This window comes from Lepidochelys olivacea, assembly GCF_965140295.1.
Source record: "Lepidochelys olivacea isolate rLepOli2 genome assembly, chromosome: 11".
Lineage (NCBI taxonomy): Eukaryota > Metazoa > Chordata > Testudines > Cheloniidae > Lepidochelys > Lepidochelys olivacea.
In genome coordinates, this window is record NC_140421.1 from 32229399 (window position 1) to 32250710 (window position 21312).

General features: G+C 38.7%; 1 protein-coding gene across 12 annotated transcripts in view; it reads left to right on the forward strand.

The window, feature by feature from the left end:
• The window catches only part of PKP4 (plakophilin 4), a 241943-nt gene that overhangs the window by 143275 nt on the left and 77356 nt on the right, over positions 1–21312 (forward strand). For 6 of the 12 annotated variants that reach the window (XM_084642560.1, XM_084642567.1, XM_084642570.1 and 3 more), the window contains 5 exons: positions 7861–7992; positions 8092–8282; positions 9221–9779; positions 16718–16909; positions 20289–20509. In XM_084642560.1, coding sequence (XP_084498686.1) covers positions 7861–7992; positions 8092–8282; positions 9221–9779; positions 16718–16909; positions 20289–20509 — 1295 coding nt within the window. The remainder of the gene's footprint in view (positions 1–7860; positions 7993–8091; positions 8283–9220; positions 9780–16717; positions 16910–20288; positions 20510–21312) is intronic. The other 6 variants (XM_084642568.1, XM_084642561.1, XM_084642562.1 and 3 more) reach the window with 4 other exon arrangements.

A 21312-nucleotide genomic window follows, 5' to 3' on the forward strand; every position in this document is an offset into this window, starting at 1 on the left:
GTCAATTCTACTTATAACATGGTCATAATAGTTGCTATAGTGAATTGATTGCAATGTCATAATAACCCAGTTGTTTCTGACCTAAAAATGTTCTTCTGTCAAGTAATTGTGTTGATTGGCTAACCAATCCTGTGAATTTGTCAGCAGTTAGTGGGAAATTTTAATTGTTTTTAATCTATAATTTGAAAGATATTAAACACTTCCTGCTCATAGAGGAAAATTAGGGAGTACAGTTTGTAATGTGAATTTTCTTTTATGTTTGCTTGCACAATTATTGAGGCATTTGATATTTTATTTAGATCTACATGCCAGTAAAACTCAATGTGTTTCTTTTTTGCTTCATAGGTTTAGGCACAAATACACTGTGCCTGTGTTTTAGAGTTGTCATTTGAAGCACATTGTAATAGCAGTTGCTTTCATAACTAATCTGTTTTTCATCCTGAGTACCACCACTTTAACATACCTGATTAGTCCTTTACCAGGGTTTGGGAGAAGTTTCATTACCTTTAGCTGGCACATAGAATTTTGATTTTTTTTTTAAAGGAAATTAAAATATTCTAGCACTCCCTCCTCGTCTCTGCCACCTCAGTCTCCAGGCCCAAACTTTGGCTCACTTTAAAGATTTAGTTCTTATCAATGCTCCTGTGCCAGTGAATGCCTCTGAAAGAAAATCTTTTGACCATGTGGACTTTCTCAACTACGAACTTGTTCTCTCCTGTAGTTCTGCTATATTCCTTGCTAAACAGCATTTATCCAGACTTAGAGTACTCGTCCACAATTGTAGACTCTTACTAGATACCTCATTCTTAAAACTCTTTCCTGACTTCTGCTTCTCAGGGCTCTATCTCTGGTTCCCCTGTCTCGGTGATCTCACACGGTTATGATTCACCTATCATTTCTACACTGATTACTGACATTTCTGTTTCTCTCCATCCTAATGCACCTCTATTTGCCATCAATGTTAACATGACGCTTAATCTTTCCTCCAGAACCCCACTCATCCCTCCATTTTCTGTTGCAGTTGAACACACATCAACTTTGTCCCTGTATCCTAAAACCGTAAACTAGGGGTCACCTTCAATTTGTCCTGCACATCTACGCTATGTCCAGAACTTGCCTTTTTTCCTCTGTAGTATTTCTAAAATCTTTCTTTCTGTGCTGCCAGCCAAAACTCTCATCGGAGCTCTTATCTCTTGTCATGATTACTGTACCTGCTTCCTCTCCAACCTCCTTGAGACTCATATTGGCCCCTCCAAATTATTCAGAACACAGCTACTGAGACCATCCTCTTCATCCATTGCTCTGACATCACCTGTTCCATTGAATTCCTCCACTGGCCTATCCTGATTCACCACATTAAGTTCTAGTTCCTTCAAGATCCTTCAGATTGTGCTCTACCACTTGTCTTGCATTGCTTTTTATATCATATTTCCCCACTTCCTTGTCTTTTCCACCAATGATTCCAGCCTTGTCTGCCCTTCTGTCAGCTACATGTGCATTTGCACACACACTCCTCTTCGTGCTGTCTTCTGCAGTTCTTTTTAGGAATGGGAAGACCTCCCTCTACTTATCTCTAAGATCACTAAATTATCTTCCCTTCCAGCTCTCATCTCAAGATCCACCTCTGATGTGACACTTATAAGAAATCAATAAATTAATGATACCTCAATTGAAGAGCAAATGGGCATATTTTCTCTGTTTATAATTTGTGTGTGTGTGTGTGTGTGTATAGAACTGTATCCTTCGCTTTCCCATCTTTATGCCCCTTATCTTAGAATCATAAGCTCTTCATGGCAGTGAACAGCAACTTTGTTTGTCCAGCACTCAAACAAGGCCCCAATCCTTGAGGTGCTATTGCAATATAAATATTTAATAATCAAATAACAAATTATGACCTCATGCTAGGTGTGAGGAGGGGAGATATACACTGCTGCATTTGGCAAAATTAACATGAATTTTCCCCACAGTAGTTAATCCTGTATTTTCATTGGCTTTCTTAGCAATCCTCATGGAAATGCCTTTCACAAAACCAATCTTCAATAAAGTAGACAGTTGGATAATAGCACAGAAAAAAAGTGTTGCTTCAGACATGGCACCAAGATGGTGAGGTCCTTCCAAACCAAGAATCTAGCTACTGCAGTAAAATAGGAAGGAGGGGTCCTTGTTTCATATTGTATGCAGCTTCTGTACTAATACCACTATCCAGATGGAAATTATTCTTTGAATAGTGGCTTTCTGTTTTGTGTTTTTATTTGAAGTTTATACATTTTTAACAAACTACAGTATGAGACAAAATAAAGTGATAAAATAGCATGTCAAAATACCTTAAAGATTTTATCAGGCTACCTTTTTTTAAAAAAAAAAAAAAGAACAAAGATCAAATATCATCTACTGTATTTCCGAATAACCTGTAGCCTTACAAGACATAGGTCCAAACCTATATATATCTATATCTATAGATATATATATCCAGAATATTCATAGGATCCTAAGATGGCCTTTTCAGAGATAGTCTTCAGAGTTACGGCTTGGGATACCAGAAGTAAGAGAAACAAGATTACTGAAGTACTGAACAAACAAACTAATTTTAAAATGTAATGGTACTGATAATATAGTAGGCATTATGCACTTAGCCACAGTCAGGGTCTTTGATTTTGAGATTATTTTCTTGGGGAGGATCTTGTATAGGGTACTAGGGATAACCCACAGTATTTGAAAAATGCCAAGAGATTTTCTTTTGCTTTGTTTTATTTTTAATTTCTTACTAGAGAGCTAACGTTGATGGTTTAATATTCCTTTTTCAGGCTTGTACCTCTAATAAATCAGCACCCCTTTAATGCTATGTATTTAATGTAGTTCTGGGAAAGAGGCTAAGTCATGCTGCATTTAAACAAACGAACCATCTTCAAAATAGTAGAGCAGTCTTTGCTGAGAAAAGTTAATACTTCTATTTCACTACCTAACCCTTTAACATTTTATGACCATCCTGTTATTTTGTGATGTATGCCATTACAGTAAACGTTTGAAATATCCTTCTCTCTTAAAGATTTGATGATGAATTGGAAGGGTAGGTTTAAAAATAGCAGATATTAGACTTTTATCTTCAAGATTCATATTGGAACTCTTTGAAGACATAAACAATTACATAAACAATCATTTCTTTTGAAATGAGTGAAAATCACACTGTCCCCACCTTTGTTCTGTTACATTGAATAGAAACCTACTGTATGTGAATCCACATTTCTGCAAAGTGTCAACATTATCATAGTGACTTTCATTGCCTTTATTTTCAATTTATCTGAAAAATTCTTGAAAGACAAACCAGTTTCGATTCCACAAGATCACATTCTGGAATCCTTTATCACATAATCATATGAAACAAAATTTCCTTTGATATTTGTTGAGAGAGATGACTCTTTATGGTTCCTTTTATTAGAGCTGAAGAATTTTTAAGCAATGAGAACCTTTATTTTAAAATACCTTTCCTAAATCATAGAAATTGCCATGTCAAACCTGATCCTTTGTCAATTTAGTCAGATATCTGGTCTCTGACAGTATCTGTAATAGATACTTCAGAGGAAAATGTTTAAAAACCCCAATTCTCTCAATTACAGAATAACATGCCAATATGGGAAATTTTGTCTTAATCCCCACAGAGGCTGGTTCATGCCCTGAAGGATGAAGGTTTTTATCGCTCCGTCACTGTGCTTTTTAAAATATCCAACATTTCTTTGACTGAATCCTGCTATGTTCCTGGCCTCAATGACAGCTTGTGACTGAGTTCCAAAGGTTAATGATTCATTACGTTTAAAACCAATAAAAGGTTTTTAAAAAAAATATGTTGCCATTCACTGAAATTGAAAGTACCCTTGTTCTTGTGTTATGAGACAGTGTGAATAGGAGAGCCCAATTTACTTTAATCGTTAAGTCTAATATTGTCACTTTAATCTACTTTTTAAACCAAGGGTTCTCAAACTTCATTGCACCGCAACCCCCTTCTGACAACAAGAATTATTACACAACCTGAGCCCAGGGCTTGGGCTTTGGTCCCAGACAGTAGGGTTCGGGCTTTGGCTTTAGCCCCAGGGCCCAGCAAGCCTAAGCCAGCCATGGCAACCCCATTAAAATGGGTTCGGGACTTTAGAACCCCTGTTCTAAACTGGTTTCAGAGTAGCAGCCATGTTAGTCTGTATTCACAAAAAGAAAAGGAGTACTTGTGGCACCTTAGAGACTAACAAATTTATTTGAGCATAAGCTTTCGCGAGCTACAGTTCACTTCATCGGATGCATTCACTGGAAAATACAGTGGGGAGATTTATATACACAGAGAACATGAAACAATGGGTGTTACCATACACACTGTAATGAAAGTGATCAGGTAAGGTGAGCTATTACCAGCAGGAGAGCGGGGTGGGGAGGAACCTTTTGTAGTGATAATCAAGGTGGGCCATTTCCAGCAGTTGACAAGAACATCTGAGGAACAGTGGGGAGTGGGGGTGGGATAAACATGGGGAAATAGTTTTACTTTGTGTAATGACCCATCCACTCCCAGTCTCTATTCAAGCCTAAGTTAATTGTATCCAGTTTGCAAATGAATTCCAATTCAGCAGTCTCTCGTTGGAATCTGTTTTTGAAGTTTTTTTGTTGAAGTATTGCCACTTTTAAGTCTGTAATCGAGTGACTAGAGAGATTGAAGTGTTCTCTAACTGGCTTTTGAATGTTATAATTCTTGACATCTGATTTGTGTCCATTTATTCTTTTATGTAGAGACTGTCCAGTTTGACCAATGTACATGTCAAGGTTCCTTCCCCACACTGAACTCTAGGGTACAGATGTGGGGACCTGCTTGAAAACCTCCTAAGCTTACTTTTACCAGCTTAGGTTAAAACTTCCCCAAGGTGCAAACTATTTTACCCTTTGCCCTTGGACTTTTGCTGCCACCACCAAACGTTTAACCGGGTTACTGGGAAAGAGTTGTTTGGAAACGTCTTTCCCCCCCAAAATCCTCCCAACCCTTGCACCCCACTTCCTGGGAAAGGTTTGGTAAAAATCCTCACCAATTTGCATAGATGACCACAGACCCAAACCCTTGGATCTTAAGAACAATGAAAAAGCATTGCCATGTACATTTGTGTTCATGTAGCAAAGGCCTAGCAAAGGAATTTCTTAACTACAGTCACTTTACTCTTAAGCACTAGAGAGTTACAGATCTTTGCAAAGTAATAAAAGTCCTGAGCTCCACCCACCGCCTGACCCTGGCTCCTAACACTGATCTCCCCCTTCTTTGAATCTGCATTCTTGTTAGCATTTAGTGGCTAGGCATAGTTCTTCCTGCCTGCCTTCTGTCTCTCCAGCCCAGTCATCTTGCATGTGGCAATGGATTTGTCCTCTGCCCCGAGAAACACTTTTCCTTAAATATAGTCTCCAGGTCGAGGAAACTCCAGCCCCTTCTCCCAGTCAGGCTTGTGTGTAGAGTGTAGATTGTTTCATGGTTATGGGCTGGTAATTGAGTCAATGCCCTCAATTATTGTCTTGATGATGACTTCTGAGATCATCCTTCAAGGAGATGTCAAGCACCTTTCCTGGGCAGGGTGCCTTTTTGGAATACCTCATACAAACCTTGCCTTCTGCAAGGTTCAACATGGGTTTAGCCCATAATACCAAATGGAGGTTACAATACAACATGGAGATCACAGTGGTTTGACCTAGACATATCCCACTCTGTCACAGAAGTTGTCTGCATCTTGGTTGCCAGCCTCATGAATGGCTGGATGCCCAATGTTTCAGAAACCATATTCAAAGGTAAAAAATGTCCCTCTTATTTGACACCCCATTACACATTTAAACTTCATTGACATTTGTTTCTGGTCTTAAAAAACTTTTAGATAATGAAAGAAAAGCATCCAATATTTTGGGAGAAATCATGTTTATTGAATGTAAAATATTCATTGACATCTTGAAGCCATTCAGCAACCATCTTAAATTAAATTAATCTAAAGGGGTTGCTGGCATCTTGTAAAATCCATTTATTGGAAGCAAAATCACTTCTGAAGGAATGAAAACATACTACTTGAAACTTGTTATTCGAAATATATCTGCAGAGATTATTTTGTCTTTAAAATACAAAACAGTAAAACTGATCCCAGAAGAGGAACTAGTGATTATCTCAGCATCTAATAGCTGCTCTATAAAACAGAATAAATTTGGGTTTTGGTGTAACTATAGACGTTTATTTATGTCGGAATGGATACCCCCTTGTAGATGTGAGCACCCTCTCCACTTTGCCTGTCACTTAATGGAGCCATGTTAATACCAAGTTTAGAGGAGGGTGCATTCTTTACTTTTTTGGCAGGCGAGAATATTGTTATAATGATAACTGATCACATGAGTGAAAAGTCGGGGCAAAAATAGTAGATCTACAGAACAAAAGTCTTATGCTGCTCAAAACTGGAAGTATAATCTTGTCATGCAAATAGAATTTAAAAAAAACAAGGTGATGTAATGAAGGAATTATTTGCAGGGATAGTGTAAGGATGAAATTACACACACCTTTTCTTTATGTATTAAAGTCAGTGTAATTCTTACATAACATAGATTTCCAAAACTAAAAGTTTTACTGCTCTATTTTCTTGTTAAAATACTAAAATCAATACTAGTAACACATCTTTTGTGAAGCATCATTCAATGACAAAACAGCTTGTGTGCTCAGAGGAAAATAGACACAATAAGGAAAGTTGTTCAAGGATTGTTTCAGATTTCTCATTGATTTCTGATAGGCAGTGTGGTTCTGATCTGAAATGTAACTAAAAATATAGTCATGGGTTTCCATGTTTGTGGTGTCTCAATGATTCTTATCAAATGTGAAAGTTTACATGTAAACATAGTTTTTTGAACTCTGTTCTGCAATCTCAAGTTGGGATCTGAAAGTAAAGCTGGATTTTTTCCTTTACATGTTATCATTCATACTAATAAAGGTTATTCAGGCCAAATTAGGTTCTTAGAGGCACTTGTGTAGGCTCATTGTACTCAACTGATTTTTATGTGCGTAAATGACTTCATAAACATTTATGTTGGTGATGGAAAAGTAAGAATAGAATTCAGCCAGCCTTTTAATTGTGCTGGTCTTGTAGTGATAAAGGACTTAACAAATCAGAACTTATTTTGCACTACAGTCTGCAGATTGAAATACACAGAGAATAAGGCTATGTCTACTCTAGAGACCTTACAGCTGTACTGCTGCAGCTGCTCTGCTGTAAAGCCTCCCATATAACTGCTCTTTGCCAACAGGAAAGAGCTCTCCTGTCAACATGATTAAATCACCCTCAACATAGAGCAGTAGCTATGTCAGCGGGAGAGCATCTCCCAGCAACATGACGCTGTCCACGCCAGCACTTCTGTCGATGAAACTTATGCTGGTTGCGGAGGGTGTATTTTTTTCACACCCTAACTAACAAAAGTTTTACCAACAAAAGTGCCAGTGTAGATATCCATTAAGTTAGAAGGTGCCATTTTTGCAGTCACTTCAGAGTAGAATCACATCTTAAATAATGCGCTTCATAGTTGTGAGATGTGAATCTGCATTCTGCATCAAAATAGGCAGGAGAAGTATAACAAAACTCAAAATTTTATACCACCTTCAGAAGTATAAGAAACTAGCTTGAAGAGCTTCTCACATATAAGGTTCAGATAAATTGTGTATGATTAGTTGGTACTGACATACCAATGGAACTGTGCTTCTCCTATTATATAGCATCTAAGTTCTTTGTAACAGGTGGTGTATAAGACCATAACAAAGTACTAGAAAAGTACTGGCAGTTATATAAGCAACATTAGCTTTAACTAATTGAACTCTGCTTTCAGATGTGCCAACCTCAGATGTAAGCAAACCCAGAGTGTCCGACAGTGTCCATATCAATACTTATCAGGTTAGAACAGAGCCAGAACAAGGGAACCTCTACTCACCAGAACAGACATCTCTCCATGAAAGTGAGGGTCTGTTGTACTCATTTTAAATACTGGAAGTTTATTTCTTTATTGATTGTGTCAGAATTGTGTAATAGCTTTTTTCTCATACTGGTTTCATATCTGCAGGGTCAGTAGGTAACTCAAGAAGTTCAACACAAATGAATTCTTATTCTGACAGTGGTTACCAGGAAGTAAGCAGTTTCCATAACAGCCAGAACTTGGGCAAGTCAGAAAATAGACAGCAGCATTCACTTACTGGAACCACTAGTAATCATTTGGTGAGAAACTCACGGGCTGAAGGACAAACGTTAGTTCAGGTATGCAATATAGCAAATGCTTTTTTCAGCTTAGTTGTTGCTCCGAAATACATTTTGAACAGAAATATATGGCTAGTTCTAGATTTTTTATTATAGGCAAGAATAAATAAAGTTCCTTTGAAACATTTCAAATTAATGAAATAGTAAAATTTTTCTGGGTAAATAGTAGTCTAGGTGGTAGACAGCCAGAAGAGTATTTATTTACTAAAATTATTATGCATCTAGTGTTGGTAATTCATTATAACTGAAACCCAATAAACTCTTAAGCACAGCAGGTAAAAGAGTACATTATTTGTATCCTATCTCGATAAAACCACAATTGAAGCAATTTAACTTTAGAGAGACAAAAATCTTAATCATAGTTTTATGCCTATGTGTAAGTCTTATGTTAAAGATAGGCAATGTTTGTTTCATCTCCTTCTGCTACCCTTTGTTTTTTCAGCTCTTTCCTGAATCACAGACTGGTACCAGTCCTACTTTCTTTCAGTTTTATCTCTTTTATAATAGAACCATGGATATAACTACAGATAGGATTCAACACTAATTAGTTATTATAACTGGGTGTGAAAAAGTGTTAGTATGTTAACATAAAAAAAGAGGCAGAGAAGCACTCAGAAGTACAGAATGGAGGAATATTAGTCTTCAGATTTTGATCTGATATTATGGAACATTTCTAGATGGAGAAGAGGTGGAGAATAAGTGAAGAACTCAACTAATGTGTTTTCCCAGGGAGAAAGACATAATATAAAAGAAATTTAAGAAGTAGAGAGACTGAAAATTTACTGTAAATTTAATCTTTACTTGTGTGGTCATTTTTATACTGTATTGAATGACGTGCTTTTTCCACTGGCTTTTCTGTTTCAATAAAAAATGAAAATAATCACAGGGCCAAAATATTTGAAATTAATAAAACTCATTTTCTTTTTCTTCTTAAATAGCCCTCCGTAAGTACTGCTGCCAACCGAGTGATGAGACGTGTTAGTTCAGTTCCATCCAGAACACAGTCTCCTTCTTACGTTATCAGCACAGGTGTTTCTCCCTCAAGGGGGTCACTGAGAACTTCTGTAGGAAGTGGTTATGGTTCTCCATCAGTTACTGAATCACGACCTCTTACTTCTAGCGCATATTCATCCACTACATTACCTGTACAGCGAGCAACATCTCCCTATACAACACAGAGACCTGCTTCACCAGCAGCTGTACGGAGGATCAGTTCAGTCACTTCTAGGCAGGCAGCTAACCCCAGTGGAGGAACTTCTCAGTACCAAGCATCTGTCAGAGTGGGCTCACCTCTTGCTCTAACTGATGCACAGACAGGAGTAGCTTCTCCATCCCAAGCCCAGATGGGATCTTCTTCCCCAAAACGCGCTGGCATGACTGCAGTTCCACAGCATTTGGGAACAACATTACAAAGAACAATTCATGACATTGACCAGTATGGACAGCAATATGATGTCTATGAGAGAATGGTACCACCACGTCCAGATAGCCTTACAGGTTAGTAAAAAGGTAAAGACACTGCTTAAAACTTGGTGCACACTTTCATGTGTAGAAAATCGGTAATGCAATTATAAATATACAAATTAAGCACTGTGTAAAAAACCAATTATTCTAGGTTCTTCTATCAAGTTATAATTGCTTTCTGTATCAAAAGCTGTATCAAATGGTGTATTGCATTCATATTTGTGACCATGGAATTTTGTAGCAAATACCATATTTTCTCTCAGTTTAACAGATTATGATAGTGACATACAACATAGCATGCTTTCTGAACTTTTATTTTCAAAACTTGGATGAAGTTGTAAGATTCTTCCAAAAAATATGGACTGGATTAGAAGTTAAATTGTATCTAAATACATATACAGCTTATATACAAAGTTACAAGTGGTGCGGGTGAACTTATATTAAACCTAACTTTGTTTTAAATAAGTCATTAATATTATTTTATTTTTATGTAGTACTTTTCATACTCTAGCTCATGAATCTCAAAGCACTTCACAACAAATTAAATATTAGCATTATGGTGACTGTGCAGGCAAATGGAGCAGCTATTATATGTTTAGACATAGCTCATATACAACCTTGAAAAGTAGAATCTGTTTATTTGAGACGATTACTCTTGAGGGCATTCAGCACCAAAAAATTAAAAATTCTGCACACGATATTTTAAAATTCTGCAAGTTTTATTTGTCAGTAAATAAATGCAGAGGCTCCAGCATAGCAATGGGGAACACAGGCCACTGGCTGTATGAAGATGAGAGATCACCCTTCAGCCTCCCCACCCATGGGACATGGGCTGAATGGTGAGGCTGCAACCAACCCTGACACAGCACAAGTCCTGGGCCTGCCCAAGGACCCTGGGGTCCTGCCTAAGTGTGGGGCAGGCAGGCTCAACCAGGCAGGATCCAAGTGTGGAGGGGCTCAGTGGGGGGGCGGGGAGGATCCAGGTGTGAGGTGAGAGTACTCTGTGTGGGACAATCTGGATGCAGGTACCTCAGTGGGGAGTCTAGGTGTGGGAGGATCTGGATGCCCAGAGGCTCGTTTTCCGTGTGCAGGGGCAATGGGACTCTGCAGGGGCTTCCAGGTGAAAGTGGTTGGGGCTCAGCGGAGGAGTCTGGGTGTGGGGGTTTCAGCGGGGGGGCCTGAGAGCTGGGGGAGTGGGGCTTGGTGGGGTGGGGGTATGGATGCAGCTAGTTGGGGGTCTGGCATGGGGGTCTGGATGTGGGGGCTTGGGTATGGGAGCTCAGGCTCATCAGGGTGGGGATTTGAGTGCAGAGAGCTCAGTGGGGGGTGGTCTGGATGCAGGGGTGGGGGTCCAGAGGCAGGGGGTCTGGGTGCAGGGGGACTCCAGATGGAGGGGTTGAGGTTCAATGGGATGGGGTTTGAGTATGGAGGGCTAGGGGAGTTCTGGGTGAGGGTCAGGCTTGGCAGGGAGTCTGGGTATGGGAGATCTAGATGCATGGAGGTTGGGCAGATGGGGGAGCAGCTCCCCGTACAGTGACCCCTCCCTTGTAGCTGAGCAGCAATGGGGGCAGGAAGCAGGGGAGCATGCTGAGCTTCTTGCAGCTGGGGGAGGTTTCTGGGAGTGGGTCTGACACAGCCCCAGCCACTCCTTGCAGGGGAATAGGAAGTCTCGTCCTTTCCTGCCTCCAGCCCAGCTGGGACTAACAGCTGATCCCAGCTCAAGGTAGGAGCCACTGGCTGGGATGTCCTCAGCCCTGGGGTGAGTTACCTCTCTGCCATCTGCTCCAAGTGCCTGAAATGATGTACCTGCACAGCAAGTGTGGTGTGTGACTGCTCTTGCAGCTTCCCTTTGCTTCCCTGTCAGAAAGTCGTTTTTCTGCGGGGAAGCAAAGAAATCTGCAGGAGACATGAATGCTGTGCATGCACAATGGTGTAGAATTCTCCCAAGGGAAGAAGGTAAATGTTTGTTAGGTTAGTTACTTTAGACCTTGAAGTTGTACTTGTGTATTACCCTTTCTTGTCTCTTAATTTTCATCTAAAAGAGCCACATGTGTGATCCTGCAGTGACACCTGAAACCTTAGACTCAAATTTATATGTGATCAGTTTTCTGACCACTGACACTATTTGCACCTACTAGACCCACTCTAGGGGAAGAAATTTGGACAGGGGAGAAAAAGGTTAGTACTGCAGCAGCCTCTAGCACAATTCAAAAAATGCACACTGCTGTCAAAGCTGAGAGAGGAGCTAGTAGAATGGCTGATCAGCTCCTCTCTTTCCTCTGGGTTTGTGGTCTCAGAAGAGGATCAGTGTGGTACATGCCATTGTCCTGAGGAAACTGATATGCAGAATGGTTTAATGACTTGCCTGGGAGGTGACATGGTGATCTAGTGGGCCTAACTGTAGGTTTAGAAGACCTGAATTTTAATCCTAGTTCTGAGACTAGCTTCCTGATTTACTTTGGATGAGTCACTTAAGCTTTCTGTCTCCACCATCTAGATAATTTTTTCTGGACAAGTTTTAATGTCCCTAGAAGCCCTGATGCTGACCAGAGAGTTTCCTCTCAGACATCATAGTAGGGCAGGTTTGAGATTTTTTGAGAAGGGTATTAAAATACAAGTTAAGGTATAATATCACTTCTTTCTCTAAGAATCATGATTTGGAGTTGTGTAATAATGTCCCTCATTTTATCTTATCTGAGTCCAAATATTAACATTTTGTGTAACTATAATTAATAGTTATTAAAAATGCAATGCCTAGAATTATGACCTATATACAGGAAGCATGATTGCCATTCCATGTGAATTTTATAAAATGGATTGGAAAAAATGTGTGAATAAAGTCTTGAATTGAAGTGTGAATTGAAATGTGAATAAAACACTGTTTTCTCTGGGCTATGAACTTTCTGTGGACTGGAACCTTTCACTGTTCCTCCTGAACCCCACCTGATTTTGTGAACAAATTTGATCATATTTCTGTATGACTAGTTGCAGTACCTGTATTTTCACTTTTATTTACTATTATTGTATGTCTTGATTAATTCTGTAGTTTGTGTTTGTGTAATTATTTGTATTTAGGGAGGGATTTTGGATCAATTGTGTTTATAATCCTGTGGTGGGGGGGGAATCTAGCATTAGTGCAACTCTAAGGTTGTGGGGGAGAACCAAAATTAACAAATCAGGGAAAGAAGAGTAAAGGGTGCAAAGCTCGTCTGAGAAACTGATGCATGTGATTGAACCACGGGAGATAGGTATGCAAAGAAAAAGTATATTTGAGGGTAATCCTCTTAAAGAATATAGTTAAGCCCATGGAACTAATGAAGTGACCCGAAGTCTGGGGACGAAAAGAAAAGAGGAGAGAGCCAAGAATGGAAGGAAACTTGAGAGAGCTCCAATAGAGAGAAAGAGAGAATGGAAACAAGATAATGTCATTGAAAGATGCTGAAAGAGTGGCCAGAATGAAAGGAAGAGAACCAAAGGAGGGAGGGCAAGTCACAGAAGCTAAAGGAGGGGTGTGTGTCTGGTATCAACGGCAGCAGAAACTTTGAGCATGGAATATAAGCCTCAAGAATTAGCCATAAAGAGGTCTTTTCAAATTTTGAGAGCACTTTCAAGAGATTGGAGTGAGCAGAACCAAATTGGAATGGATAAAATACTGAGTCTGAGATGAGTGAGGTAATACATAAGTTGTAAACAGTCTACTCAATGCCTTTGAAGCTAAAGGAGAATAAGCGAAGACAGGATAGTTGTTGGAAGGACAGGCAGAGTCAAGGTTAGGATTTTTATATTTAAAAAATGGAGATACCAAGGTATATTTGAATACACTTTTACCAGAAGAAAAGGAAGGAAGGTTAGCAGTCCAGAAAGAAAATAGGGCCTAGGAGACAGAGAGAGGGGTTGGGTATTAGGTTAGGTAGAATTATAGATACCGCACTGCTGAGCTTTAACAGAATCTCTGGTGTGGAGGACAGGAAACTGCCACACAGGATTTACAAGGGATAAGGGGGAAGCTTGCATAGTGGTACCTGGGCAAAATCTTGTTCTTAGAAAATGTGCAGATCTGGCCATATATATCTTACCAGCCAGTCAAACTACCGAATGACTGAATTTATTGTTAAAAACAAAGTAAATAATTTATCTTCCCAATAAAGTTACAGTAGACTTTTAAACATACCCTTATTAACTGGCCTTTTCTAGTTAGCTGAAGGATTGAATAAATCTGAGGAATGCATGTTTACAGTTATGGCAATATGAACTGCCATGGGATTAGTCATTTTCAAAAATAACTTATAATTAATTAGCTGGATGGATCTTCTATTTTATTTAATTCCATTGTATTTGTGGTGTAATCCTTTGGTATATTATAGCTAAGGACATGAGAAGATGTTTGTATTCTGAAAAAATACTTGCCTTTGAAATGCACTTGTCTTCTTTGCTGTAATGATCAGCTTCTGTTTCTAATTGTCTGCATTTACTGTAGCAGACTATTAATATATCACTACCATCTATTTTATTAACAGTAATTATTCCTTATTAACACATTGTGACAAAGTTCCTCCTCTACCTTGGTGGGTCTTGCGCTTATTGGCGGATTTGCTCGTCTTGGAGCTTCACAATAGCCCTCAGTTTGGCCGTTTTCGTGAACCCACAGTCCAGGTTGACTCCTCCCGTGTCTGACCAGGAGTTGGGAGGTTTGTGGGGAACCCGGGCCCGCCCTCTACTCTGGGTTCTAGCCAAAGGCCCTGTGTAATGCAGCTGTCTAGAGTGCCTCCTGGAACAGCTGTGCGACAGTTACAACTCCCTGGGCTACTTCCCATGGCCTCCTCCCAAAACCTTCTTTATCCTCACCATAGGACCTTCCTCCTGGTGTCTGATGATGCTTGTACTCCTCAGTCCTCCAACAGTATGCGTTCTCACTCTCAGCTCCTAGCGCCTCTTGCTCCCAGCTCCTTACACGCGCACCACAAACTGAAGTGAGCTCCTTTTTTAAACCCAGGTGCCCTGATTAGCCTGCCTTAATTGATTCTAGGAGCTTCTTGTTTGGCTGCAGGTGTTCTAATCAGCCTGTCTGTCTTAATTGTCTCCAGAAGGTTCCTGATTCTTCTGGAACCTTACCCAGGGAAAAGGGACCTACTTAACCTGGGGCTAATATATCTGCCTTCTATTACTCTCCTGTAGCCATCTGGCCCGACCCTGTCACAACGTATTTAAATATACTGAGATAGGCAAACAATATACATTTTTAATACAAATAAATGTGAACATGTACATCTAGAAACAAAGAACGTAGGCCATACTTGCTGCTTTCCGGGATAGAATCACCTGTTCTGTGATTTTGAGAAAGATTGGGGTTCATGGTGGGTAATCAGATGAATGAACAAAGATAATGTTATGGGAGGGTGACTTGATCAGTCTGTACCACATGGGGAACAAGTATTTGACAATGGGCTCTTCAGTTTAGCAGAAAGAAAGTTATACCACAATCCAATGGCTGAAATTTGAAGCAAGATAAATTCAGACTGGACATGGGCATAACATTTTAGCAATCAGGATAGTTAACCATTGAAACAATTTAAGAAGGGCCGTGGAGGATTTTCCCTCACTGGCAATTTTTAAATCCAAGATTGGATTTTTTTTAAAGAGATATGCTCTTGGAATTATTTTGGGGAAGCTCGATGGTCTGTATTATATAGAAGGTCAGACTAGATTATCACAATGGTCCCTTCTGGTCTTGGAATCTGTGAATTAAGAACATTTGAGAGGACCTCATTAACTGAATAGTCTATGAATTTGTCATGATTTAAATAAATACCAAGAAAATACTTTCTTATAATTGGTTATTTCTCCAGTTAGCCCTTCAAATATTGGAAGGAGAACACAAAATGAGGCTAGGACCTTTACATTTATAAAATGCATCTTCCTGTAAATGTTTTTTTTTTGGTAATGAAATAGCCATTAAACAGCTTGGCTGTAAAGTGTAATATTTTTGCAGGTGGCATGATCCTGCACTCATTGAAGCCAATGAGAATATTGCCACCCATTGACTTCAGCAGCAGCAGGAGGTGAACTTAATATTTCATTTGTGCATAGTTTTTGCAGAATCTTGTAATCCGCTTGACAGCACAGTATAGATTGGGGAATGGAACTGCTACATTTGTCATCAAAGAGAGAGACGTTATGTAATGGTGTTTAACAGTCTGTTGCTTTCTGCTGAGCAGTCATCAAATCCAGAAATAATGATCTTGAACTGTTTTGAAGTTTTCGATACAAAACATTTAAGAACCTTAGTACATTACAACTAAACCATTTGTTAAGCAACAAGTGAAAATCAAATAGGAGTATGAAACAAATTTCTGTTCTTTCTTGTTTTGAACTGTTTTCAGGATGTGAATAGGCAAAGTTACAAATAACATTTGAAACTTTCAGAATAAATGTTAAAGTTTCAGGAACAATTTGATTTATCTGCTTGCCTAAATTACATAAAAACCCAGGTTAAAAAAATGTTAAAAATAGAAGTTACTGCTAAAATGATGTCGTCGTCATCATGTTCCTAAAAAGTACTGTGCAAAATCTGGGCACTTCATATTTCCTTAGTTATTTTTTTTAAAAAAACCTTAAAAACAAGCAATAATTTTTCCATTTTACTTCCTTTTTTACTGTGGAGCACATAAAATCAATTTGGCTAATTAAAAGACTAACAGTAAAATTGCTAAGGGACCATCACAATTCACTTGCTTAATGGGGGCTATTTTCTGATGAAGGTGGAGCAGAAACATGTCCATTATGTTTGGGGAGACCCAGGCTGTTGCTAATTAAAAGTAGTCCATACTGATTTCACTGCTGTGCTTTAATTCTAACAACTCTACGAAGTTTAGGCAGAACTGCCACAAAGCCTCTGAATTCCAGTTGACTTAAATTGACTTAAATTGCCACAAATTGCATATCATACATATTTACCTTTTTCTTGCTTCTAGGCTTGAGGAGTTCGTATGCTAGTCAGAACAGTCAGCTTGGGCAAGAATTACGTTCAGCTATATCTCCTGACCTACATATCACCCCCATATATGAAGGGAGAACCTATTACAGTCCCGTGTACCGCAGTCCAAATCATGGAGCAGTTGAGCTACACCAAGGGTCCCAGACAGCACTATATCGAACTGGGTCAGGTAGGTATAGAATTGAGGTTTTTCAGAGTTCCACACATTTAGATGATTTGCTCCAAAAATCTTCCTTGATTTTCATATTTGTTTTCAACTTGAGAGAATGTAAATTGTTGCCACGCTGTCAATATGCATGATAGATATGTGTTGCTAATTTAAAATAATAGAATAGAAGCCATAAATCAGTGAAGAAGAGGAAGAGACCTAAATCTGAAAGACTTGCACAATAATGGCAGATAGGAGTAAGAAACAGAATAGTTTAAAATGCTCTTTATTCTTTTGTGATGCCTATAGCAAGTACTCAAGATTATATGCTGATAAGTCAGTTTTGAGCTAGACCAGGGGTTCCCAAACTTGGTTTGCGGCTTGTTCAGGGTAAGCCCCTGGCGATCCCGGAGATGCTTTGTTTACCTGAGCATCTGCAGGTACCACTGCTTGTAGCTCTCAGTGGCCACCGTTTGCCGTTCTCGTCCAATTGGGGCTACGGGAAGCAGTGGCCCAGCCCGTGCTGCTTCTCACAGCTCCCATAGGCTGGGAACGGCGAACTGCGGCCCCTGTGAGCTGCAAGCGGCCATACCTGCAGACGCTCGGGTAAACAAAGTGTCTCGGGGCCCACCAGGGGCTTACCCTGAACAAGCCGCAAACCAAGTTTGGGAACCCCTGAGCTAGACTCAAAATCTTTTCAGTGTAATATAGGTCATAAACTCAAAATAAAGATCAGTCCTTTGCATACAGATAAGACTTGGTATGTATTATAAAATTTGTATGTGGTGGCAAACATTAGCAGTAGTATTAAAAAGTATCTACATATGTCGGACCTTGTGCATGCACATACATGTGTCTCACTGTTTTCCGAGATAGAGCTAGACAAAAACTTTTGTTTTTCAAATTTTATAGACTAAAACTGCTGTTCATATCTCCTGCCAAATTTCTGAAAACAAATTGTTTGAAATATTTGTTCTAATCAAATGAAATGTCACCATTACAAGGTTCATTACTGAAGTCATTTTATGAGTCTTACTTTATTTTTGTTTCTCTTAAGGCTGGTGACACTTCAGGATACAATAGTATTCTTGTATATGTTCACAGGATTAAACTGAATGCTAAATTTGGGGTGGATTTTCTCCTGGACATAATGGTAGAGAACTTGGAGGTTTTTTAAAAAAATTATTATCTATTTACTTATCTATTAAGCACTGAGTGTTGTTCTGGTAGGAATATGCCACATGATTGTGCGTTGGGTGTTTTGTTTTGTTTTTTCCAGTGCTTAGAAGATCGTTGTCTTTTCCAGTCTCCTATTTATATGTTATGGCATACTGAAGCATTACAGTTTTTCTGCATTCTTCCCCCTTGAGTGGGTTTTGTAGTTCTTTGAAGACATATTGGCCAATAATTTACAACCTGTGTAGTTCTGCTAGTATTTCTTGGTTTAAACCCTCACTAGCTAATCATGGAAGTGTAGTTCTGGAAGGGGCCTCAATAGGTCATCTAGTCCTGTTCCCTGCACTACTTAATAACTAGACCATTCTGGCCAGGTGTTTGTCTGACCTGTTCTTTAAAACCTCCAATGACCGAGATTCCACAACCTCCTTGAGCAATTTTTTCCAGTGCTTAACTACCCTGACAGTTAAGAAGTTTTTCCTAATGTCCAACCTAAACCTCCCTTGCTGCAATTTAAACCCATTGTTTCTTGTCCTATCCTCAGAGGTTAATTAGAACAATTATTCACCCTCTTCTTTGTCACAGTGTTTTATGTACTTGAAAGCTGTTAGCATATCCCCACTCAGTCTTCTCTTCTCCAGAGTAAACAAACCCAATTTTTTTCAATCTCTCCTCATAGGTCATGTTTTCTAGCCCTTAAATCGTTTTTGTTGCTCTCCTCTGAATTTCTCCAGTTTGTCCACATCTCTCCTGAAATGTGGTGCCCAGAACTGGACACAATACTCTGGCTGAGGCCTTATCAACATGGAGTAGAGAGGAAGAATTACTTCCCATGTCTTGCTTACAATACTCCTGCTACTATATCTCAGAATCACGGTCGCTTTTTTTGCAACAGTGTTACGCTGTTGACCCATATTTATCATATCCTTCCTCTCACTTTCCTGTTTTACCAATACAGTAGAATCCTGCTAAATTGCACTGCACTAATTCACTTCTTGCACCATAAAACACGTGGTCTCACCCAACTTCACAAAGATTTAATACTGGAATGCTATATTGTAAGATCCAATATTAAAATCGAATTACTTTTATATGCTATATGACAGAATATACAATGACATACTTTGAAGTACTGTCATAAATAATTGTAGCAAAACTGAAATTCTCAAATAAAAGGAAAAGGTATGGTACATTTGTGATGCATTATTCTGGTTTTAGATCTCTTGTTCACTTACTAATTTGCACAATTTAGTAGTTTGCAATAGGTCTCCCAATCATTAGACTGAATTAGGAAGGTTTTACTGTGTAAGTCTTCACAGTGACAGTTCACAATACCTATAATAATGTTTTTAAACCTTTTAAATTGCTAGTTAATAATTTTGCACCAGCTGAGGCATTCAGAGTACTATGAATCAGGCACAAGTTTTGCAGTTTCCCTGTCCCACCTGCCACAACTAAACTCATGTAAGCAAAATTGAACCAGGTAAATTTTGTCAAAGTTTTAGCTCAATTGGGAAACTGAAAAATAAAGTTCTAGTTCAGTTAATATCCTTATGTTTTTTTAGAAGAGCAGAAAATACCATAAGAACACACTCTAATCAAAAAGGTTCATATTCATACCTCATTTCACACAAGTGACCCGTTTTTGTTTTTCTGAACTATTTGAGATTAGTGCCTTGAAAGAACCTTTAAATCTAATTCAATCCCCAATTAATATTTTGCCCAAGCAAGCAGGAAAGACTTGCATCTAATTTATGAAAAGGAGAGGCATTAATATCAGGAGAGCTTCTTGTTTTGTTTCCCATTTTTCTTTCTTCAGTACTATAGATGCATACAATCGAATGTTATTAAATACCTCTGAAGCTGTTCTATTTGTAACCAGGTTCCTCTTCAGTTCCTGGTTTACTGCTAATATATTTGACACATGTAGTACTTACTACATTAAATACTGAAACTCTTAATCTTATTTAGAAATAACTTGGGCCTGATCCCACAATAACTTTACTTGTGTAATCAGCCCATTATCGTCCTTGGAGCTTTTTCTGTAAGGATTCATCATATGAGAGGTGCTGGGGCCCTATCCAATGATAGCTTTTTAGAGCTCTGGGTATTTCAGTCTCACTTCAACTTTAATTTTGCTTGCTTTTTATTTAAACCAAGAATTGTCTCATAACAAATGTCTATAAAAGGTATCTAGCATATTTTAATATTGATTTTACACTAGGTGTTGGAAATCTGCAAAGGTCATCCAGTCAGCGTAGCACACTTGCATACCAAAGAAATAATTATCCCCTGAACACAACAGCTGCCTATGCGGAACCCTACAGGTCAATGCAGTACCGACTGTCAGAGTCCAGTTATAACAGGCTACAACATGCAACGCCAGCAGATGATGGTACAACAAGATCTCCATCCATAGACAGCATACAGAAAGATCCTAGGCAAGTCCAACTGAGCTTTCAAGAATCATGTACCATTGCAAGAATTATCTGATTCTAAAATTGTTCCTTGATTAAATAGAAACACTTAGTAGTGCATTTTTCACTTCTGTCTTATACAGATCATTGTGATTAATTTAGGTTTAATGAGTAACAGTTTATAAAATTATTCAGAAATTAAACCAGTAAGTGCTTTGCTTTTACTTTGCTACAGTAGTTGACTGTTGCATACATTTGTGTTAACAATTATTGTAATTCTCTTCCAAGTATACTTTGAGGAACATTTGTGAACTTGGAAGGTTTCATTTGGTTTTATTGAGTATTTTTAATTAAATTGTCACACATGTTTGCCAGGTTTTGAAAATGAATAAGTACATATCTAAATATACTAGATCATTCTGTTTATGAACAGCTTTCGTTACACGGGACACTCCGTGGAAATCTTCAGAAGAAGTGTCCCATTTTGCAAAGATAGAAAAAAGTTGCTTCCTATTAACAGAGCACAAATGCATTTACAGTGGAAATGGAGACCGCTTTTCTGGCGTTACTTATTCAAGTAGTCCTGTAGACAGTAATGGGCCTACTTGCATGATAGAACAAACAGAATTTGGTCCCTATTAGTAAACTTTCAGACCACTTCTTTGGGTCAACTTAATAGTGCTACAGACTTTAACAAGCCATGTTTGTGATATCTAGCCACTGGTGCATTTTTAACATGTAGCCCATTAGCTTGATCCACATACTAAATATTGATTTACAACAGTTGTACTCAGAAAAGTGACTCTTTATGAGGGCAAGTGGCTCTTTGAT